The sequence below is a fragment of the Otolemur garnettii genome, unplaced genomic scaffold, assembly GCF_000181295.1.
Source record: "Otolemur garnettii isolate 467f Iridium unplaced genomic scaffold, OtoGar3 scaffold00034, whole genome shotgun sequence".
Lineage (NCBI taxonomy): Eukaryota > Metazoa > Chordata > Mammalia > Primates > Galagidae > Otolemur > Otolemur garnettii.
In genome coordinates, this window is record NW_003852429.1 from 6,458,706 (window position 1) to 6,484,035 (window position 25,330).

At 41.2% G+C, this 25,330-nt stretch overlaps 1 protein-coding gene across 1 annotated transcript in view; it reads left to right on the forward strand.

The window, feature by feature from the left end:
* HS6ST3 (heparan sulfate 6-O-sulfotransferase 3) overlaps positions 1-21,200 on the forward strand; it is a 703,070-nt gene extending 681,870 nt beyond the window's left edge. Inside the window, exon 2 of the mRNA XM_003789580.3 lies at positions 20,400-21,200. Coding sequence (XP_003789628.1) covers positions 20,400-21,108 — 709 coding nt within the window. The 3' untranslated portion in view covers positions 21,109-21,200. The remainder of the gene's footprint in view (positions 1-20,399) is intronic.
* The last annotated feature ends 4,130 nt before the right edge of the window (positions 21,201-25,330 follow it).

Here is a 25,330-nt window from a genome sequence, read left to right on the forward strand (position 1 = left end):
ATTCCTTCTTGTGCTGGGATGGTTTTTCAAATACAATTTTCTTTTCCCACAGAGAGTATAGGAGAAGGAAATTTTCTGAGCTCATCAATATTTTTTGTATTATTTTTACACAATTGATAATCTGGCTGGGCATAAAATTTGACATTTACAATCATTTTGCCTTGAAAGTTGGAAGCAACCGATCCATTATTTCTAACTTTTAGAGTTCCGATGAGAAAATTGTCAGCAGTTTGATTTTTATTCCATGTGGCTAATCTCTTTTTAGGTTCCTCCTCTCTGGAAGCTTTTGGATCTTCTCTCTGTCTCTGGGGTCCTAGAATTTCATTCCAACCCCTTAAATTCCACGTGATTTTTTAATTTGAACATACTTTTTGTTCAACTTAGGAAATATTATATTTTTACTTCAATTATTTCTTCTTCTTTTTTTTTTTTCTCTTTACTCTCCATTGGGAATCTTTTTCCTGGATAAGGATTGGACCTGCGGAATTCATCTCCTTGTCTCTTCAACTAGTTTTTCATCTTTTACATGTCTTCCTCCCCCATTTATCTCTCTGTTGTTTTGGTTTATATTCCGGCTCATGTGCATGTGAAGATAAATTAATTTCTAAGAAGTTCTTCTTGTTCTTTTCCCTAATATCCTGTTTTTATTTAATAGATGCATTAATGTCTCAGGATAGTATAGTCATAATAATATTTTTAAAAGCTGTCTTCTGTTTCCTAAAGTACTATTTCTTCCAGGCAGTAGTCCCCTTTTATTCATTTATTTACGAAATATTTAGTAATTTTTGATGGTCTATTCATATTTATAGGTCAAGACTAGGTTCATTAATATGCATAGCTAATTCAGGTCTCCTCTGCCATTATATTCTTATTTCTACAATAAATATGTCCTTAATATTTATATTCCTATGGCTCCATAACAAAGTATCACAACCTGGGTAGCTTAAACATCTGTGCTGGAATCTAGAAGCCTAAAAGAGTCAGCAAGCTTGTTTCCTTTGAGGATTGTGAGGGAGAATCTCTCCTGGTCCACTCCCTGAGCTTCTGGTAGGCTCAGGCGTCCCTCACCTCCTGGATGGCTGTTCTTTCCGTGTTTCCGCTTCCACTTCCCTGCAGACCTTCCTGCCTCTGTGTCCAATTTTCTTCTTTATAAAAACACCATCTGTTTATGGAATGGGAGGGGAAAGGGAGGGGAGAGAGAGGGGCGGGGAGGGGGGAGGATGAGTGAAGGGAGGGTGATTGCAGGGATCATGCCTATGATTTATCCTATAAGGGTAAATGTGAATCTTTCAAAATGTCGAATATAAATGTCTTGACACAACAATTATGAGAATCACATGATGGTTATGTTGGCCAATTGGATGAAAGTATTTCAAATTGTATATGGAAACAACACACTGTAACCCATGATAGAATTAATGTACACAAATATGATTTAATAAAAAAAAACAAAACACCAGTCATGTTGGATGAGGGCCTAACCTGAGGACCCCATCTTTACTTGATTATCTGCAAAGACTATTTCCATAAATGTCCCATTCATAGGTACAGAAGGTTGGGCATGTTAGGGGTGCATGATTCAACCCATAACCCTTTCAATGGGATATCAATGATGAGGTTTGTGTTGATCAGTAAAAACCAGCAGCTGGGCTGGTCAATTATTAACTGAGAAAGTCTAGTCCTCTGAAGCCTAACCCTTCACCCCACCTCATCACAATAGATTGTTTAATCATTTCACTTCTTCAGAGAGCAGTTCTTTGGGCTCCACCTGGTCAAATGCTGCTATGACCAGATGCATTATGGAAAGGGAAGGAATGGGCAGAAAGGCTCCATTTAACTTCTTTAGAACACCAACCTTTGCCTTCTGCTTAGAAGTGGGAAATTCCTTCTCTTCATAATCTTAATTCATTTAAGTTATTTTAAGGTCAAATGTGTTTTAACAAAATATGCTTAAATTAGAATAGATATGCATTGTCCAAAACCCAAATCCTCTCTGAACTGTTAAAGATTGGGGTGTTCATACATGTGCTTGTCTCTCTACCTCAAAGGTCTGCCAGAGTACTAGCTTTCCTTCTCAGGGAGCAGTGCTCTGAGTCAGGACTGAGCAAAGGGTCCTTGTCTGTACACATAAGCCCACAACGAATCTTAAATCCCCCTGGAGTGGCTGCTGTGCTCTAATCAGGGACGCCGCATTAGCTTACCATTTGATGGTGCTTGAATGACAGAAATCTGGGTGAGATGCTAGAAAGCACAAAAGTGACTTGCAAAGTGATTAAGAGGAAGGATTTAGATGAAAGTCCAGACCAGACCTAGAAAAAGCATGATAGGCTTCCTCCTCGAATCCTAGAAGGCACCTGTGAAATTCTAAAGTGAAATGATGGAGATAAATTAAGAAGGACTACTGTTATTTAAACTGGGAATTTAACTTGGGGAACCACTAGCTCTTAAGAAACACTGGCTCAAAATCTAAGCCATTTCCATCACAGTTTATTTCAGTTGTGTTCAGGTACATGTCAAGCAGCACAGGATTTCATGGGAAAGAACTTTGCTCTTCCAGGACACACCTCTCGGCGCCTGAGTCAGAGGCAGAACACTGGCCTTCCTGAGCTAGGGATTTGCCGTACGATGATGTTTCCTAATTCCAAAAAAACAGTGAACAAGTGGATGTGAGAACATGATGTGTGGAGACCCTCATCAAAAAGGATAATTGTCCCCCAACATATGTCCCATTCCCCTCCCTCTTACCTCTCCCCAAGGGCTGTTTTCTAGGGGTCAAGCTGTCTAGAAGGAGAAGGATCTCATCCCTGAAATGCCACAGACATGCTCCCGCCCTATGGTAGGAAACTGTTACCCATCCTTACCTCTCTTTCAGGCTATTTTACCATTAGATTAGAGTAAAGGGAATCATCAAAAAACCACTTCATATGAAATCCCAGAGGGGCTTTCTGAGTTTCTGCCAAGGCAATTTTAGTGTTTTAACCATTCCTATAGGATGTCTTGGGGGCACTTCTCTTCTTTCTCTGTATTTTCCCAATGGAAGGGGAGATAGGCAGTATGCTCTCTCTTTGGCTGGGGTAGAGTTTCCAGTCTTTCCTTGTTTGCTGAACCCTCAAATCCTGCCTATGTGTGGCCCTAGATTCTGCTCCTGTCTACTGGCTTGAACAGAAAATTAAAACACCCTCTTGCATTCCATGGTCTTTTGTGGCACAGGCTGTAAACACCATGAACACCACCAGGCTCTCAGCAGGCGTTGGAAACCTCCAGAACTAAAGGCTGTCTCCACTTCCCACTGCCCCAGGAAAGGGTCATTGCCTTTCAACTGCTGTGTCCCCCTCCCTGGTTGTTTGGGGATGGGGAGTGTGTTGTGCGATGAGCAGAAGGAGGCAGACAGCCTTTAAAATCCACTGGAGGTCAATATATTCCCTTATATATACAACGCTTCAAATTCAGTTTTAACCTTTGATGAAATTTGCAGTGTTGGTATTTTTTATGCTACAGCAGCCACAGGAAATCACAGGTGCAACTAATTTTGGCTTTGACTTACAATCACTAAGGGCCCCTTGAATTTTTATATGAAATTCTCTCTCTTACCTGAGTGTAAAGTGTCAGAAGTCTGTAGCTTGTCTCCATAATGTACATTAATAGGTAATATTGATTTGTGAAAATTAATTACTAGAAAAGCCGCTCTCAGCACTTTACCTTGTGTTTGGGAAGATTTGAGAGCCCCCTTGTGGCTGTAATCTCCCTAAACCTAAAATAGATGGAAAGCTTTTAGCTGCTTTTTCCTTGTTTAGATGTTGTCATTATAGAGCTGTTCCCCCCAACCCCAACTCTCCCTCTTTCCTTTTGTTTATATTTGTTTGCTGGTTTTATGCTCTATGCATTGAATTCCATTTAGATTAGCATCAACGGAATACACATCATTTCAGTAGAGGACGCCGAGGTGGTAGCAGCTACCAACTTCAAAAGAACAGTTGATTTTTTTTTTCCTGATTATTACCAAGAGAAATAGTTAATGCAGAGGGACATGTTTAGGGAAGTTCACCAAGGAAGGAAATTCCAGTTGCATTATTCTGTTTCTTAAAGGATGCCCCCACCCCTTTGCTTTTAACCATGTATCGATTGCACATTTGAAAAAGCCACCTCTAGCTGCCCCAAGCTACATTTCCTCTGAGAATCTCTAAGATTATTTTCTCAGATTTACATTAAGTAGCAAAAAGTGGGAAAATAAGTGTCTTCGTTTGAATGTTTTAAAAATCTCTAAGAAATGAATGTTGAAAGCTGTTACCTCTCAGATGCTTCAATCATGCCTGAAGAAAAATATTTGCAATTTAAGGTCACTGTGCTCCACACTTGAGTTGATGAAGGAAGCACCCAAGGCGAAGTTTAGACAGAACAAATCGATTTTTTCTCTGAGAGATTTAAATTATCATGCATATATTTTTCTAAATTTCTGTCATTCCTTTATTAATTAGCTAGAACTGCAGCAGTGCTGTGGAGCCCGCTGCAGCTGAAAGACCCCCCTGAATGGTCCAATGTGGTCAGCTGGGCTTCTGGAAGGAACTCTTGCTAATTATCGTGAATAAGTAGATTTTGGAGAGAACCTGATTAGGGCTCTGCATTACTTTCAGCATAATTTGGTTTCCTCTAGCTTAGTTTGCAGACTGACATTGGCAGCGAGTCACAAATGAATTACTAGCCCTGCCTGTTGTTCCCAACATGGAGAAAACATCGCAGATGGGAGCCGAAGAAGAAAAGGAGGAGAAAAGGAGAGAGAAAACTTCTGACGTTTGGGCCTAGTAAGAACCTGGGCAGGTTAAAGATGGTGCCTGTGCCAGCTTGTGTTCATTGCACGGGTGTAATTAGCACAGACCCCAATGGCTTGGTTGGTAGTAAGAGACATAGGTGCACAGGTAATGCTGGCCAAGGTGAGAATCTAAGCAATAGTCATGCTGCTCTTTAGGAATTGCAAAACAATTTCAAGCTCTAACACCATCTTTCTTATCTTTTTATAACGGTTTTACAAGGTCATTTAAGATATGCATAAAAGGCTACAAAGGACTCAGGATCCATCTTGAATAAGCTCCCACTGGCCACAAACTGGATAACATGACCATCCCTAAGGACAATGCCTACAGTGTATAGAAACTTATTAAACATGTTTAGATTTAAGACTTATAAACAACAAAAAGCCCTTTGGAAAACTACAGGAAAGGAACCAGTAAATAAAATGAACCAAACATTATCTGCCATGCCTATATGAACTATACCTCAGGGTACTAAATATTAATAGTTGATAAGGGGGAGGTTCTCTTTATAGAAGCATGCAGGTAACCAATGAAAAATGAAATGATGGAATTAGCATATCACCATTTTGTAAGCCCCTCTTGGTATCTGTGGCTATTGGCATCATAGACCCCTCAGACATTATGTGCCTTCCAATTGAAGTCCACAGCACCAGCTGCTTAAATATAAGAGTTTATTATTTCACAACAATTCTTCTACAACCTTGAAGAATACCAGGAAGCATATCTGTATTCTGACATTTCTGGCTCATTCTCAGAGGTCTTCTTTCTCAGTCAATTTCCAAGAGAAAATCAGCTAATATCCATATCAGTAAAACCTCCAACTCATAGAATAATGTGCTAATTTCCCATGTTCTTTCTAACTCTTAAGTATGTTGGAACAAAATAAAACCATCTGTTGGGGAACTCAACAGATGACTCCTTGAGGTCAGGATGCCCCCCTAGACCATTGTACACCAAGTACCCAGCATAGCATTCAGCATGAAGCACATGATCAGCAAGGACTTTTAAATAAACAAATTAAATGATTACAGGAGCTGAAGAAGAAAAAGAGAAGCCTTAGCTCTACTCCTCCTTACTTGTTGACCTCAAGAAAATCCTTGTATATTTCTGAGCATCCGTTTCCTCATCTGTAAACCTGGAACAAGAATTCATCCTTCAATGCCTCCAACATGATCTTGTAGTGAGGTTAAAATGAAGTAACAGATGAGGAAAGAATTTTGAAAACTTAAAAAATCTTATATAAATAACACACGATAGGCCATGTTTTTAAAGATTCATTAACACATAACACGACTTGTTTAATATTAAAAATCTCACTGTATAGGGTGGTTTCTGAGTCTCTGATAATCACAAAGACAGGGAGACGGTTGGTCCACATACGTTGCAGACCTGCTGTGCCCCAGCTCCTACCCCTTCTATTCATTATCTTACTCGGTAACTCCCACAACCCTATGAAATAAGCTTTTATACATTCGCTGTTTAGATGGAGACACTGAGGTGCCCAGAGATTATATAAGCTAATCTGGTCACACCAAAAGTGAGGTGGCCCTGAAATTAGAATTCACATATTTCTGACTTCAAATCCACTTTCTTTTCACTGTGTCTTGAGAAGAGTTTCCAATATGCTTGAAATTGTGCGTTTATGCTTTGTCCAAATGAGTAGAGTTTGACCGGTACTTTCCTTAAATCTTCTCTTCCCGAATGAAGACTTTGGAACAGCCAACTTCAGGATCCAGCAACCCTCTTTGATCACTTTGCTAAGTCTTTATTGCACTGTATTCAAAAAAAGATCTACTTGAAAACCAAAAATAGAACTATGGCTTGCGCAGGCTTTGGCTTTATCTGAATTCTCCGGCATAGCTATTTCCTACTTTTATTGTTCGGAGATGATGACAGCTTTGGGTTTCTGGATTCTCTGGGAGCTTTCAAAGCTAAGGCAACTGCAGCCATCCCCCTGGTCTCCGGTACCCTTTCCTCAAGCATAAATTGATTATGCAATTTTGTGGATGTGCTGTGTTCAGGAAAGTTGTTTCTACAGCTTCTTCTAAGCTGTAAATATCCAGAGTGTGCTCTGGACCCCTGTGCTCCTGTGCTCAGGCAAGGCAGAGCCCTCTGTCCCTCCTGCGTCCTTCCCAGCCCTCGGGCTTAAAGTGCACCGTCCATGTCTTATCCCCTGCTACGCCCCACAGGTACAAACACAAATCCTTTACCCTGGGATGTTCATTTTGCCTCCAGAACTTTGAGTTCAACAAAGCTGGGCTACTGCACCAGTAAGTTGCAAACCACATCTCCCAGACAGCCTGACCTGTATAAGGTGATGGAGGAAATGGTCAAAACTATCATTCCGTTGTGAAATTACAGCCATCATCTAAAAGCCTGTGTAACTCAAAGGGTTGTTCTGATGACTACAACAGTTAATACAAACACAGTATTTAGAAATGTGTTTGGGCATGGGATGTCCTCAATAAATGTTGGCCATTATTATTGTGGTCATTGACATCAGTTTTTGCTTCACACAAAACTTTTCCTAGGAGGGGAGGGGGTAGGATGGGTAGAGGGAGGGTAATTGGTGGGACCACACCTAGGTGCATCTTACAGGGGTATAGGAGCAATTTACTAAATGTAGAATATGAATGTCTTAACACAATAACTAAGAAAATGCCATGAAGGCTCTGTTAACCAGTTTGATGAAAATATGTCCAATGGTATATAAAACCAGCACATTGTACCCCATGATTGCATTGATGTACACAGCTATGATTTGATTAAAAAAAAAAAGAACTTTTTCTATTTTGAGTTAGCTTTGTCCTTACTCATCATTTAGGACAGCAGTCCCCAGCCTCTTTGGCACCAGGAACTTGTTTCTTAGAAGACAATATTTCCAAGGTCAGGAGTGAGGGGGGCCGTTAGAGTCTCATAAGGAGTTTGCAACCTAGATCCCTCAGATGCCCTGTTTACAGTAGGGTTTGTGATCCTGCGAGAATCTAGTGCTGTCCCTGTTCTGACAGGAGACAGAGCGGAGGCAGTGACACAAGCCTCAGGAAGCCACTGTAAATACGGATGAAGCTTCACTGGTTCACCTGTCACTCACCTGCTGCTGTGTGGCCGTGGACCTGTATCGGTCTTCAGCTGGGGGTTGGGGGCTGCAGATCTGAGACATAACCTCTGAGGCGCTCTTTGTTTGAGAGTTCGAAAGAGGTGGGATCAAGTTGGGATCTCTTAGGTATTTTGCTCAAAACGCTAAATGATTGCCTAGTTCTGATAACAGAATTCAGGAAAAACCAAACCAGAAGAATCTAGACAGCAGTAATCTTTTTTCTTATGTTTTTGTGATGATTTAGGCTTATCTGCATCAAAGCTTTCAAAGATGGATCTAAATATTCCAACATGTGCCTTGCTCTTAAATATCCTGATTTTCCTGTCTGAATTGGCCAGAGCTAACAATTATAATGGAGACACCTCAGGGTTTCTACCTTGTGTAATTCTCACATTCCCTAGCAGCAGTGCCTGAGAAATTAGCTGAGAAGAGAGCCTGGCTGAACACGGAGGGCCTGATGGCCCAATCTGAGTGTGCTATCTGCCGTTCTGCGTTGCCCGGCTGGGATTAGAGCTGTGAGTGAGACTGAAGGGAGCCTTATCTCACTCCGGGGCGGCTCCAGCCTGCAGGTGGATACCCGCATGCATAAACCACAGCTTCTCGGGGCGCCTTTGAGACGTCCTGGTGCCCAAATCCCAGTGATGCAACGCAAAGCAGGGCGCCTCTGAACCAAATAATCACGGAAGTCCCTGAATAATGCATGAGAGCAGGACCCTCCCTGGCACACTGGAAGCTGTGCTGGGAGGAACTGTAGTCAGCAAGATAGCAAAAACAAGCCCCCAGAACATGCATTCCCTGAAATTTATTCTGCGGCAGCCACTTGGGGAGAAGTGAAAGCAAATGTGACAACCATCCGAAAATCGTGGCATTTTAGTGAGTCTGATGCGCATAGGTTTCCTGCCACTATAAGGCAGAGACGTGACAGGATTTAAAATTTCATCTTATTGATGAATGCTACCCCTTCCTCTAGAAATAGGATGTTGACTGATTGTCGTCGAGACATGACCTATATCCTCCAGAAGCTCCTTGTCCCGTGCCTTTGTTTGTCTGGTTTAGCATCGTGTGTGGCTTCCCCTAATTAAAGTTAGCTGCCACCTCGACGTTGCCGACAGACTGCATCTCCAGGGGCTGTTTATTTGAGGACTGGAAGAGAATATAATGGGGTGAGGGACCTCCATCTTTCGGATCCAGATGTTGGCTTTAATATAGCTGCAGTGCTGATGGGGGGGGAGGGGGATTTGATTCCACAATATTTTGTGTCTAATTTGCTATTCCACCTGTTCATTAAGTGAAAAGCAAATTGTTTTGGAAAAAATATTTCCCCAACATCATGTCACAGATCCCAATTTGGCTGCTCTGGAAAGCCCATCTCAGGCCCTTGTTCCAGATGGGGAACCCTCCTGGTTCAGCCAGGGGGAGCAGAGTCCATCTCACCACCCTCCCTTGGCTTCCCGGTGGCGTCCGTGTCCCTCCTGTGCCCAAGGATGTCTGGTCTCGTGGAGTGGCCATGTGCCCTCCTATTAAGCTTGTGGTTAAATACATTGGCAGGAACTATATTTAGGTGTTTTGACAATGAAATCAGAGTAAGACTCTGAATTCAGGAACTCTACTCCTAGGAATTTATTCTCTGCAAATACCCATGGCTTGGGATGCTCATCAGAGTCTTGTTTGTAATAACCTCTCCCAAATAGAATGTGCCTACTTGTCCAAAACAGGAAGATTGGTCACGTAAGCTGTGTGATACACCCTTAAGTGAAAGATCATGCTTTTATGGAAGAATGTGCTCTTATAAAAGAATAGTAAATAAAATGGGGAAATATTTTAAAGTTAAAAGCACAGGTTAAAAATACAGCATATATTACAACCTCAAGTAATCTGTTTACCAGGTCTGACAATGAAGTTCATGAACTCATCCTGGATACCTCATTGTTGAATATCACTATGGTCACCTTCAAAGTACTCCCCTTGGGAAGATATGTACTGATGCCAGAACCTCGTATAACCTTCAACGCAATTTTAGAACTCTTGCTAGACTGGCCATAGGAGCTGTTTTCATTAATAAACTTGATGTCCTGAATGTCATCAGAATGTCTTCTTTTCAATATTTCCTTTATCTTAGGGTAAATAAAAAAGCCACTGGGGGCCAGATCAGGTGAGTAGGGAGGATGTTCATATATAGTTGTTTGTTTACTGGCTAAAAACTCTGTCGTACACTGTGCTGTGTGAGCTGGTGCATTGATGCAGGAGCCACACCTTTCTCGTGCCAAGATTTTCAGTTAAGATTTTCCTGTTTCTCTATTGGTGTTTACCTGGTCTGCTATGCCGCTCACAGTCAGCTGAAGATTTTGACACACAATTTGACAAAGTTTTTCAATGTTTTCATCAGTTCTGCTTGTTACTGGCCACTCTCATTTTTCTTCATCAGTGACACTTTCTCTCCCCCCAGAAAAACATTTGATTCATTTGTACCTGATGTTTTAGTCAGAGTATTATCCCCACAAACTTGGACTAACATGTCCCTGACTTCACTTTCACTCTTGCCAACTTTGACAAGAAATTGAATGTTTGTTTCTTGCTCTAGTTCAAGCTCCATCATTCTCATGGCATCTCATAAAAACACGCAACCACAATAATGAACACCACTCGGTAAGGTACTGCCACAGGCCAACACAAACACAACAGCGAGACACTGATGTACCGAGGTTGTGAAACCTTACCGAGTTGTTTGCACAGTGCTTTCAGTATAAGCACACGGTGGCAAGTTCATGAGCTTAATTGTCAGACTTCGTGTGTGTGTTTGTGTGTATTTAACTGTGATTATATCTGAGTGAAATAATTACAGATGATTTTTGTTTTTCTTCATTTTTGCTCTTCTACATTTTCCACATTTTTCATAATGACAAGGTATTGCATTTCTAATTGGGGGGAAGACAGGCAATAATTTAAAAAAAAAAAGGCAAGATCAGCTAAATCCAAATCCTCTCCCCTCCTTTAAAGTTACCAGATGCACTGGTAGGGAAACAGCTGCGGACGCTTGCTCCTCCGATAGCATTCCAAGCTCTTTTGAGTGGTAAATAAAATAAAAATGCTTTAGTTGCAGGGGTCTGCCAGCTTTCAAAGTCACCTTGAAGGAGAAGGTCATGGCAGCTTGGTGCAACACAATGCATGGCCTTTGCGTGCAGGGAGGTAGCAACACACATGTGTGTCTATCTTCCCCTCACGATACTGGACATACTTTGAGCCAACTACTCCGTACTCTGTTAGGCCATTCTCAGCATCCTAAAGTTCTTTATTATGATACTTAGCAATCATATTCTCCAATTAACCATTTATTTAGACACCGTTCTTAAACTCCTGAATTTGTTTTCAAGGCTTGAATGAAAGATCTTTTCATCCCTGTGTCAAAGGGCAGTCTGACTGCTAAGCTCTTGCCGCGGCAATCCCCCCATCAGGTGCAGTCTAATGTGGACAGTACTCTACTGAGTTAATGATGAGCATGTGGTGCTAAATACAGTCAAGAAATTAATTGCATTATGACATGTGCAAAATGACTCCGGCACACAGCACAGCATAGCAGAATATGCTAAGTTTCACTTTTTAAAAATGCACACATCTGATTATGTTTAAGGGATACTGGTCTTAAATCTCTGCGTCCTACATGGTGAGGACCAACACTCTGCTTCACATGGCCCTAGTCTACCTTTAACAATCACTCACAATGTTCTTTGTAAGACACTGAGCAGCTTTAGCAAAATTTGGTTACATAGGAAACATTCATTTCAAAATCTTTAGGGCAAGAGGAATTAGGAGAAATATATTATTTCTCATATATTTTTCAAGATCTCAGAATCCCTGAAAGAGTGGTGGCTGATAAATGTTATGTGTGTATTCATTCCACAAACCTGGCACAACTCTACCTCCAGGAGGTATAAGGTCACTTATTTTATGCCGTGAGAATCAGATGTGAGTGAACCAGGCTTCTCCCTCTCTTGGTTGCACAAATCCTGTGCAATTGGTAAGACTTTTCACTGGCCACTGGAATGAAGATAAAGTAGGAGGAGAACTCAGATTTCCAGGCAGGAGGAGAAATCCCTTCCACCGAGGATGTCAGGGTGCTGGATGGAGGAGTTCCTACTCGGCGTGGTTTTTATGAATGCATAAAACTGTGGAATGTGGGGCTGTTAATTTTGTTGCTTCATTTTATGAGGGTTGAGCTGGTGGTGGAAGGAATATATTTATTAAACTTCTGTGAACCTAGCATTTTGTAAATTCTTTCAGATTTGTTCTCATTGGGTAGGCAAATCATAGCCTCATAAAAGTGAGTATTTTTCTAATCACCACTGGCAGTGATTCTGATGACTTACACTCCCTTTTCCACCATTTGGATGAAGATACTAGTCCTGCCTCTTAGAGATCCCAGTATTGAAGGGGAAGGATTAGACAGAAGAAGGAAATAGGAGGAAAAAGTAGTGTAGAGAATGCTGACAATAAGGGGGGCAAGGAGAGTTGGGGGCACAGTAGTTCCTGAATCTTTCCTGATTCTTTCTCAGCAGCACCCACAGTTCTGGGTTTTCCCCTTGCTGGTTGCTTCCCATGGCTGCTGAATCTCTCCCTTGGTCTCTGCCTACTTTAGTTCATCTTTAATACTGTGGCTGAGTTTATCTTTCTAAATCAATGCTGCCTATTTTAGCAACTCACTGTTGTATTCAGAGCGTGTGGCAACTTGCTCTGACATCCTGTTTGAGCTATGTCCTCCTTTCCAGTCCCTGACTTACTAAAGGAATGGTCAATGAAACACCCAAGGTGAACTTCTGGTCTAGTCAGCCTTCTCCACTCTCCACTGTCCACTCATTCTTAGAGGAACAGGGAGCTCCCTTAAATAGTCCTTGTCCCCTCCTTTCCTCTCTGATTCCTAATTAATGCCTTTTTCTACCCTACCACACCTGTGCTGACAATACTTGTGGGCATTTTCTATGTTCTCCACATTCCCTAAAGCAGTTCCTTACATATAGCAAACCCTCAGTAAGCATGTGTTAATTAAATGACTTGCTAATTAAAGAAGGGAACAAATTATACAATAAACTGCTCAGTGAAACAGAGGTTCTTGAAGCAGTAGGGAAGAAACCCAGTAAGCATAATATTAAATATAAATAAATCAACCTCATTGCAACTAATTATCTGTGATAGGAGACACTCTACTTTTTGCCCTAAGTCCGTATAGAATGTCTCCTTCTCTCCCCGTGTCATCAGCCATCACAATCCAATGACAGATGATTAGAAGAGGAAGTCTCTCTTTACTCTTTCCATACATTTTAGACATTAAAAAAAATATTATTTTATTGTTTTAGGATAGAAAAGAAGGGCATATTTAGCAAAGGCAATATTAGCCTTAGCTATAAAAATATACTTATTTCTTGTAATGATAATTTTCTTTTACATAGCATAATCACTTATTGGACATCTGCTGTGGGCAGTACTTTTTAATAGGTGCTTAGGGACACAAGGCCTAAGGTACAGTTAGAAAAAGGATGCTTAGCGGGTAGATGTGGCCAAGGTTTTCACCTGTAAGTTGAAAGTATGATAAGTGACACAGTAAGCCCTCTAGGCTGGAGATATGGGGAAAATGGACATGAACCTTGGGCTGGGCAGGACCCTGAGGGGCACAGGAAAGGGAAAGGCTTCCAAAGTGAGAAGGCAGGATTGCTTTGCATTATATTTAGAATTTTTTCATGCTTAATTTATCTCAGAGCAGGATACTAGAAGTGGTTTAGTATCTAAAAAGTATGTGTTCCATTTCTTTGAACTTTAGAAGCCTGGATGGTCCATGTGATAATTATCAGTTAAAACAATTATTGCACTAACCCAGGCACCTTGTTCCTTCCTTTTTCTGAGTGCACAAGTATTTGCCATCAAATACTGTGGCCAGAAAAATAACAATTCTAAAGTGCACCAATTGCTTCACAGACATTTTTTACATGAATTCACCCTATCTCTCCACGAAGTAGGTGGTAAATGGCAAATCTGCTTACAGGGTGCTGTCACCAGGCAAATAAAGTCATCTGTCTTTGGGATTGCTGGGGGCCAGGGAGACTGGTAGAACATTTCCTTAGTTAGTAGTTCACACATCTTTCACTTTACCAGAATCACTGGGTATCCAAGATCTTCTTGGGGACGATGTTATTAATTTTTGAGTCCTGAGTTTCTATCCCTGTGCTTGGCAAATAGATGGGCTCAATTAAAGTTTGGAGAATTAATAAATGAATGAATGAATGGATTGATAAAAAGGGGGAGAATCGTTATTCATTTTCCTCATATCTGGGAAGAGTTTAGGATAACTGTAAGGTCAAATATATAAACAAGTGATACTCTGTCTGCCTTTGGGAGGTGTATTGAAAGGAACACAATACCGCTTGGGTTCTACTGGTCCTTCCTCTCTATTATTCTTTTTTGGTCATTTAAAAGTGATTTTCCTTCTCCATTGTGCTGTTGAATAAGTAAGACCTAAAAAATAAAGTTGCAGATTTCAGTAGTAAGGAATCCTTTGAGCACTTTCATTAGAAATTGGGCTGAAAGTTAGAGGAGCAGGTGAAAATGAGTTCTCATTGCTTTATGGTGGGAAGAAGATTTGAGAAACCGAAGCAAAACTTGACAACATTGATGGTTGGTATGAAAAAATGCTCAACATCATTAGTCATCAGAGAAATGCAAATCTTTTCACCCCCATTAAATTCTTATCAAAAAGATAGGTAATAACAAATGCTGTCAAGATGTGGGGAAAGGGGAGCACTTGTCCACTGTTGGTGGGAATGTAGATTAGTGCAGCCACTATGGAGAATAGTATAGAGGTCCCTCAAAAAACTAAAAATACAACTACTATATGACCTAGTAATCCACTGCTGAGTGTATATCCAAAGGCAGGGTAATCAGTCTATCAAAAATAATCTGCCACCTGATGTCTATTAAAACACTATTTACAACTTAAGTGTCCTTCAGTGGATGATTGGATAAAGAAGTTGTGGTTCATATACACAACAGAATATTATATACCCACAAAAAAGAATGGATTCCTGCCAATGCACACCATGGATGGAACTGGAGAACCATTTGCTAAGTGCAATAAGCCAGGCACAGAAAGATAAATTGCACATGTTCTCACTTGTATGTGCCATCAAAATATTAAATGGATCTCATCAAGACAGAAAGTAGAATGATGTTGCCAGAGACTCAGATAGGTGGTGTGGAGGAAAAGAAAAAGTGGGGATGGTAAATGGTTGCAAAAATATGATCAGACGGTTAGAATGAACAATAATTGGTGGCACAACAAAATGTCTATAATCAAAAATAAGTTAAAGTATATGAGTAAAAACAGTAGAACTGGAATATTCACAACGCAATGAAATGTTAAATGCCTGAGGTGGTGGATATCCCAATTACCCTGATTTGATTAATTCACATTATTTGTAACAAAACATCACATAGGCTATAAATATATATGTACAACTATTATGTAGACATAACAACAACAAAGAAACCAATGGCAGTTGTGTATGTGACTTGGAAATAGACATCATTTCTCCCGACACCATTTTTGTAGTTTTCTGTCTGTAAGTAGAGATGCAAATGAAAATACAGGGAAAAATACAGAGATGAGAAAAATGATTTAATTAACCACATTTTCAGGGTTTTTTTTCTTCTTCAATAGTTGGCTGTTCTTCAACCCTATTGGCACTTTTACTATTTTTGGAACTTTATTTCAACCCTATTGGCATTTTTACTATTTTTGTAACTTTATTTTGACTGTTTTGCAGAATTGAAACAAAGAAAACAGACACGAGAATATGTCTGACTCACTCAATTCTCAAATGTTTTTAGCCATTCGGGTCCACAACCACAAGATGAGAGGACTTAGTATTTCATCATCATAGATGTTCCACTAGTACATTTCTGTGTTTCGACCTCACCGTTACTTTCAAGTTGACCACCTGAGCTACCAGAACTTGAAGACATTTGGGACTTATTGTGCTCGTGTAAATATGACCTTCAAGATAACTAGTCACTGTTTAATGCAATGCTAAACTGAATAAATTTAAGCTTGGAATTAAGACCATTTTAAGATAAAACCAGTTTTAGTCTGCTGTGACATTATAGAGATATCCAGGGAAATGATGATGCCGGAAGCTCTTATGGCCAACTGTCCCACATGAGGCAAAAACCTCTCCTTCATATTCTAGCAGTTTTTATTTAAATATTTATGGCACCAATGTTTGTAATTCATGGCCCCCAAATCCTTTAACCCTTATGATTGTTTTAAAAATCCAGATCATGTCAAATTTGAGACACATAAATGAGATTGACACTTATCACTTGATTCCCATCAGCATTTTTTTTTTGTCTACACCTTTTTGTGGGTTTTGTTTAGTCCAATTAAGTTAGGAAGTTAGGAATTTTCCATTTGTGGTCTTATTTGATCCAATTCAAAGATCTCCCTGATTTAAATTCGTAAATCATTTGACAACCTTAACCCACTAAGTTGTATTATTATTATTATTATATTTATATATTTATTATGCAATCGTTTGTGAAATAAAGTCATTCTCTGCTGCTGGGATTGAAATGTGAACAAACCCTAACATAGGACTAAACCAGGATTAAGAATGATGTGTCAGACACTATTTAACAATGGTCACATCCACTCTGAAAAGAACTTTATTGTCAATATTTCCTCATGGAGCCCAGAAGCTGTGTCAGTCATTTTCTGCTTTGCCACTGACCTTTTGGGAAATTTTCTTCCACTGATGGAATTGTCATTCCATCACGGTGAAAGACAACAGCGTCATGTAAGATGGTGACTGGCAAAAGTGAGAGCTCAGGCTAATCTGTCCTTGGCAGTGTCAATGAATTCTTCCTTCTGATTTAAAGGAAGTGAGTCTTACTTAAGATTTTAAGGTTTCTTTTGTACATTTCAAAACTGTCTGGTTACCTAGCAGTAAGGCTAGACAATCAAAATAACAGAATATAGAAAACGGCATAGTTTGAAATACTACAGTTTGCCAATTCCTTTTAAGAAGCAAAATAAAAAATATTGCACTCTTAATTTCCTTTTCTTATTGCTTTTACTAGGTATGTAATTCTTCCATTCAGATTAACTTGGTTAAGTTGAATAAGTACTAGGATAAGTGGTTGAGTGATTCCTATAAAATAAGAGCTTTTTTTTTTCTTTATAACATACTATTTTTTTTTTTTAAAGTAAGCCAGACCTGATGAAATCCAAGTTCTGTAACTTACTAACTACCAGTGTGACCTTGGGCAGCTTATTTCATCTCCCCAAATCCTCACTTATTCAACACTGAGTAGCAAAAAGAAGTTGTAATGTATGCTCACCTCCTGGGATTTTGAAATGGGCTACACCCTTAGCACCATGCCTGGCATGTAATACATTTGCAATGTCATGAGTCTCAGGCTACAGTAAAGTACTTGACATCCAAATATTTCAGTGAGTTTATTAAAATAAAAATTTTATTGTCAAAATTCTTTTAAAAAATTTTTCCTCAAAATATTTCAAAAAGTATTTGCACCAAGTGGTATATAGTCAGTGATTAGCTAGACTTGTATAAATGAAGTAACTCCTTTAAATCTAATATAAGCCTTTTACAAGTTATTCATTCTTTCCCTACTATATTTATTAAGCCCCTCTACAGATGAGGTTCTCTTCTTTGGGAATTAGGAAAGGGTTCTTTTCCACTGAGTTAGCTTCTCCATTGAGCTTCCTATTGTCTCGACTGACACTTAGCTTTCACAGTCCCACAAAATGTGGCAGTTTTCTTTTCCCTCTTCTTTCTTCAACATTCCTGTTAAACTTTTTTTTTTTTTTAAGAGTCTCACTCTGTTATGCTGGGTAGAGGGCTGTGGCATCATCATAGCTCACAGCAACCTCAAACTCTTGGGCTTAAGTGAGCCTCTTGCCTTAGCCTCCTAAGTAGCTGAGACTACAGGTGCCTGCCACAACTTCTGGCTAATTTTTCTATTCTTAGTAGAGATGAGTCTTGCTCGTACTCAGGCTGGTCTCAAACTCCTAAACTCAAGCAATCCTTGGTCTCCCAGAGTGCTAGGATTACAGGCCTGAGCCACTGCACACAGCACTCCTCAACTTAGAACTTGTCTTGATGTGACAGCCTCCATCTTTAAGAAGTGGAGATGAGTGTAGTGACAAATAAAGGGGCCATAGAGATTTTTGACCACTTCCAAATTTCCTTTTTCAATTTTTTATGCAGGTTTACAACATTCTTAAATATAAATTTCCAGAAAGTTCTTGACTTATGCGGATTCAACTTATGACCTTTTAACTTTACGATGGCGTAAAAGCAATACACTTTCAGTAGAAACCATAAGGATGCAACCATTCTGTTTTTCACTTTCCATAGAGTGTTCCATAAGTTACACACGATGTTCAACACTCCATTATAAATTAGGTTTTATGGCAGATGATTTTTGCCCAACTGTAGGCTAATCTAAGTGTTCTGAGCACATTTAAGGCAGGCTAAGCTAAGACGTGGTGTTTAGTAAGTTAGATGTACAAAATGGATTTCAACTTAGGATATTTTCAGTTTACAATGGATTTGTCAGGATGTAACCCTACTGTAAATTTAAAATATCCTAAGTTGAGGAGCTTCTGGAGTCGGACACTCCAGCATGTACCTTTAAGTGCAAATATACAGGAATGATTCAGGTGAGTGCATTATACCTACTGCTGCTGCCCCTGCTAACACAGATACCTGATATGTGTGTTATGATATGACAGGATGCAGTGATCACCAAAATTCATTCCCCAACAGATTCTCTATTGTCTATTTATCTATCAATATGTATGTATTTATTGATATTTTACCATTATATTTCTTTGATGAGCAGACACTAAGATGAATCAAGAAAAAAATCAGCCTGGGTTTACCCCAGAACTCTGGATGGCAGGCTGAGAACAGGCATGCTGGACAGGAGTTCTTTCCACTCAGCACATGGCAGAACATGTGGAGGCTCAACCTGGAGCCCCCAGTCTAAGGCAGCACCAGCTTTGCTCCCAGAGCTATCTGGGACACTGCACTGGCAGGTGTCAAGGCAGGCCCCACGTTCTCTCTGGAACATTGCAGGGCGGCTTTTATCTCCACAGAAGAACCCTGAGTTAATATGATTAACCCTACATTTTCAGAGCTGGACTCCTCGGTGAGCTAAGGACTGAACTGGGATTGAAGTGGGTCAGACTGGCTTTTGTGGACGGGCAAAGGCCAAAGTGGGATCTTAGCGCTGAAGACAGCTTCAAGGTCCATGTCCCGCCTGCTCCTCCGTGGGTTCCATTCTGTGGTTTCTGTGGCTAATTGACCTCCAGGCTCTGCCTGAACACTCCTCATGACAGGGTCAGGGTGCAGCCCATTCTTTGGTACGCTGCTCAAATTGTAAGAAGAATTTTCCTTATTTTGAACCAGTATTTACTTTCCTCCAGCACCTTCTATCGCTCTTCTCTTCCTACCTCTTTATCCTTCCTTTGCTCTTTTAGACCAGGGGTTTCCTATTCTGTATGTGGTCATTTTGAAGGTAACTATGTAAAAGTATACTTCTTTTTAATATTCCCTTAGAATGAAGTAAGATCTGTGATTATAATCACCATAGCACCTGAAAATTAATAGGCACTCAATAAATATGTTACAATTTTATTTGGTCAATACCAATGTGGTGCTCAGGAAAGCACAAGAGTTTTGAAATCAAATAAGCCCAGGGAGGGCCAAGTATTAACTTGCTCTGGCATCTTGGGCTATACACAGGTTTTTCACTTTTCTGATCCTCTGTGTCTTCAGATTTTGCTTAAGGACTATCTGTGCCAGCATCCCTGGAACACCCAACACAGTTTCTAGCATACAGTAGGTGCTCAGTTAAGATTAGTTCCCAAATCCAACCCATCCTTCCCCAGCCCACTATCTCATAGTCCAGAATAGCAGTATAAAGAGAAAACATTAAAGAGCATTTGGTTTCAGTCTTGCCTTTTCTAATTTCACGACTTGGATAAATTACTTACCCTCTTTGCATATTTCTCTATCAAAAAATAGCTCATCTACTACAAAGGTTTATTGTAAGGATCAAATAAAATCAGATAGGTAGTAATTTTTTTAAATCATGGTGTTTTCTCAAAAAGTAAAATATTGCTATTGTCAGTAATAATGTTTCAGTGAGTAATTGCTGAATTAATGAATAATCCATTCCTCCTACCCTATCCCACCTCTCAGTGAAGCAGCGAGGAAAAACCCAACAAGCTTAGTATAGAAAATGAGTTCACACGTCTTTATAGAAGCACGTGCACCAGACAGGCACAAATCCGGGCGGACAATCTCACATGAACACTTGGCAGATGAGCCTATTGACGCAATGCTGATATAAAATTTCAGAAGTTCAGAATCCCCCTGTTAAGAGTTGTCCACTACTGACACTGTTCCTCTAATTTGTTCCAGGAATTTCTATTACATCACAATGTTGCGGGATCCAGTGTCGCGTTACCTGAGTGAGTGGAAACACGTCCAGAGAGGGGCCACGTGGAAAACCTCTCTCCATATGTGCGATGGAAGAAGCCCCACCCCAGATGAGCTGCCCACGTGCTACCCTGGGGACGACTGGTCTGGGGTCAGCTTGCGGGAGTTCATGGATTGCAGTTACAACTTGGCCAACAACCGGCAGGTGCGCATGCTGGCCGACCTCAGCCTGGTGGGCTGCTACAACTTGACTTTCATGAACGAGAGTGAGAGAAACACCATCCTGCTGCAGAGTGCGAAGAACAACCTGAAGAACATGGCCTTCTTCGGGCTCACGGAGTTCCAGAGGAAGACACAGTTTCTCTTCGAGAGGACATTCAACCTCAAGTTCATCTCCCCCTTCACGCAGTTCAACATCACGCGGGCTTCCAACGTGGAGATCAACGAGGCCGCCCGCCAGCGCATCGAGGAGCTGAACTTCCTGGACGTGCAGCTTTATGAGTACGCAAAAGACCTCTTCCTGCAGCGCTACCACCACACCAAGCAGCTGGAGCACCGGCGGGACCGCCAGAAGAGGCGGGAGGAGCGGCGGCTGCAGCGGGAGCACAGGGGCCACCGGTGGCCCAAACAGGATGGGGCCGCAGAGGGGACTGTCACTGAGGACTACAACAGCCAGGTGGTGAGATGGTGACCCCCTGCCCTCTCCTGTCTCTCGGGAGGGGGAGGACGAGCGCGCACTTGACCTCCTGTTGCGTGACCTTGCAGCAGCTGGGGCCATTCTGAAGCCTGGCTCTCTGATGGATTTGGACATCTGTTTTGTCGGCGTCTTCATTTTTGTCCAACTGGAGATTATCTGTCTTGTTCTTTTTTTTTCCTTTTTCTCTTGACATTTTTCGATCAGTGATATTAAATAGGATAGAGATACATCCAATAGAGACCACGTTAGAAGGTCAAGGAGAGCAGCACCGCCACAGAGGAAGTGGTCCCCCATCACCACCCCCCACGATCTCCTCTGCAGCACCGTGGGTTATAATTTGGTAACCAGAACTGTGGAGGCCACATGAAAAGCCAAATTATGGCTTGGATGTCTGCTGAGACTGGTCTATTTCACACTTCCTCTGGCATGAGTATATTGGTCTGTTTAAAGCGAGAGAAAGAGGAGGACATTCAGCCCTTTGATGAGGTTTCCCGGCAACCCCCGCTTGGCTGTCGCCTCTCATCTTTGAACTCTATTTGCTTGAGTTTTAAAACAGAAGTCAGGTGTTCGATGTTGCAGTTGTTGTTTAATATGACCCCGCTGTTGACCATTGATAGAGACTCACGTCCCAAGTCATGCTTCTCCCCCTCCCCACGCGTCTTTTAGGGGACAGGGAAGGCATGAAGGACAGGGTGCGGTTCTGGAGCCTGAGGAGCGAGCGCTGGTGGGGGCAGTTAGGGGGAAATGTGCTCCTTTGCTCATAATCCTAGTTTACCATTTCTGATTTTCAATGTGAATACCGACTAAAAAATTAAGAGAGAAAAAAATATATGTCTAACATTTTCCAAACTCACTGTAGAGCTGAGATTTTAAAGGAATGTTCCATGATTTAACCTATTTAGAGTAATCTTCTCTTCTGACATGGCTCTGCCAGGCTTGGAATTCTGCTACCATAGAAGGAAAATATTCTTGGGTGGCACCTGTGGCTCAAGGAGTAGGGTGCCAGCTTCATATGCTGGAGGTGGTGGGTTCAAACCCAGCCCCAGCCAAAAAAAAAAAAAAGAAAAAGAAAAAGAAAAATATTCTTAAACAGATGGTGGCCTGAAGAATAGGAGCTTAGCTAGTTTAGATACAAAGTATATTTGAGGTCATTAAATGAATAATAACTCTGAGGCTAGGAGACAGGGAACACCATTCTGGGGACAGTTATCACAGGAGCTGAGACAGTCTCTACTTCCCAGTACCTTGAATATCTCCAGTCTGATGACTTTTTCTCTTCCTACATGATCTTTACCTATTGTTAGACTATGGCTACCACCAGCAAATCAGGCGAGGATCTTTTAAACTGAACCCCTAAATGGGCTGCATTTCCAAGTGCCCCTTATTTTACTCTTTCCCAGTCATAGCCAGAAGTTTATTGAATGAGGAAGAAGTGTGGGAGGGAGAAGAGAAAGCCTTTGCCCAGTATTTGTTAGGATCAGAGCAGGTGGAAAGTTTCACAACAGATTGATCTGATCAATCCCTTCGAGGCGCTGAAGGCAAAAAGAGTGAAATTCCTAAATCACATTGAAAAGCCTATTTCATTGATATCCCCTGTTTGATGTTTAAACCAGCTTTACGTAAGGCACTTCTCAGCCTCCAGAAAATACTCTCTCTGGGACTGAATCAGCCAACCCACAAGCACTCATGGAGGGCACCTGCACAGAGAGGGTCCAGTGTCTCCATCAAATAGAGATCTGGAGATGCTTCCCTCGCTGCCCTTGGCCTCATCTGTGATACAAAGGGAGACAGTACTGGGTGGCCTCCTTGTGCAAGGGACTGTGGGACACCCCTTTTCTTACCTTAATTATGATAGATTCTGCACAATAAGGTAGGTATTGTTTGTCTCAAGTTCTTAGATGAGAAAGGTGAAGCTCGCAGACTGTAAATAGCAGATTGTAAACAAGGTCTAGCTGACTGCAAAATGTAAGCTCTTTGTATTCCACCGTGTTGTCCAAATGGGTTAAGGGTTCATGCTGCCTAAAGCTTCCTGCCAATCATGCAGGAAGCTGGCTGTTATCGCCCAGAAGTGTTTGTCTGTAACCCATGTGGGTGGCACAACTGTGACAGCAACAAGCTTAACAGTGACCCAGCACTGTGCTGCCTTGGGTCAGTCCTGACCCAGACATGTCACTGACCCATCAGTGAGCTGAGACAGTGATGTGCTTTTTAAGCCATACACAAGGGTATGTTTTAAAAGGGACCATGTAAATATTGCTTGTTAGCTGGTAGAGATGAGGCTCACAAAATATTTGTGACTCCCTTTCCAATGATTTGTTACGAAAGTTGGGAAGGAAGGAGGATTGTAGCTGGGATTAATGAGCAGCACTCTCTCTCTCTCTCCCCTCACATTTTGTTCTTAGGATCTAATGTTCTGCCTAGAATAGCAAAGCTGCAAATTATCCTTCTGCCTGCCACTGTGACACACTCACACGCACACGCACAATAACAACCCAGTGTTTTGTCATGTGGAAAATCAAAACAAGTTAGAAAGCATTCGAATTGTTTCCTTTAAACTCACTTTACATTTTTGGCAGGGGGTTGTGCACAGCTGCGACACGGAGGCAGTCCTGCTAACTCCGCACTGTTCCTTAGGCACCTTGGGATTCAGATCAAAGGCTTTCCACCGCCTTCTGCTGAAGGCAAGATGTGCAGTGCACCAGTGGAGACCAGGTATCGGGATGTTCAGAGGAGAAACCAGCTTTTTGTGTTGGCCCAAGGCCAGTGTTGAGCAAATTAAAAAGACCGACATGGGCTTCCGCCCTCATATCATTTCATTCTAAAGCAGCAGGCTTGTCAGATCCCTGGGGTCCTATGTTGATGGAAATGGAGAGGTAAGGAAGCAGTTTGTTCTCTGAAGTTGATGGCCCACCTACATGCTGAGTGATGCTCAGGGAAGAGACGCCAGCAAGGGGATCTGGGCTTGGGCATGTGTGTAAGTCAGCAGCCTCAAGCCCAAACCAAATCAACTCTAGATACGTTCATGTCAAAAGCCTTATCTCTACCTTTTCTTGGAAGAGACCAAAAAAAAAAAAGTCCCCAGGAGATTCTATAACTTATCAACTTCCACAGTTCCCAGGTAGACATTTCTCCCCTTCTTTTGGCAATGGAAACACCCGTGACCAGACTAGAATGAAGTGTTTTTGTGTGTATGTGTGTGTGTGTATTCAAATTTTATTAAAGACTAAGATACACACTGTGCTGTCTCCCAGCTTTTGGGAACCTGAAGAAAACTTCCTGGAGAATTATATGGATACATGTACCAGTAATGGTTGATATTAACCATCAATCAAATGTGTTAGACAACGGTGAGGGATGCCATGTGTTTTTTATTAAAAATTATAAAGACATGTTTCTCTTTGTCAGAAGGAGGTAACTTTATCATAAACAGTTTGACATAGGTTTGAAATATGAGGACACGTTTGGTTATGGCTTTAAAGTAATTTTTTCCAAAAGTTTCAGTAGAGGTAGTAATAATATTGGGAAGAAAGTCTTCAAGACAGACTTAGCAAGGAGTTTGGAGTAGATGGTTAAAAAAAACAAACATAAATTTATTAGATAGGATTCCTATTTTGGTGACTTTAACAGAGAAACTCAGAATGATAATGATTTCTCTCTGATTGAAAGGTCAGCTGGTGTGATAGCTTTGGCAGGTGCCATTGCCAGAGCCCAGGCCTCTTGTTTCTCTTGCATCTTAACATTCAGCTTCTGTTTCCTGGACCGAGATGGCTGTCACAGCTCCTGCCATCTCTCGCACATTCCTGACAGGCCAGAGGAAGTGAAGGGAAGTTGCACTTGTTGCTTCCACACTCTAGACCTAGGCATTAACCACACCTAGCTGCAAAGGATGCTGGGAAATACCTTTACCATTGGTTGCCACGTGCCTTGATAAGTGGGGGAATCCTCTTATTAAAGTAACAATGTGAAAATACTGAATAAAAACCATTGGTATCTGACACAAAAGGGGTTAAAGACTATTCCAAGTGCTTTTCAATGTCATTTACTTCGGCAGATATTTTGCAAAGGATAGGATTAAAATTGGGCATTTTGTGTAGCATTTGATGGTTTTCAAAGCATCTTTGCATTTAGTATCTCTTTTGATCTTCCTTACAATCCTGTGTGTTAAATAGGACCTCTGTTTATTATTCCATTGGTTGGTTTGGAATGCAGATTCAGA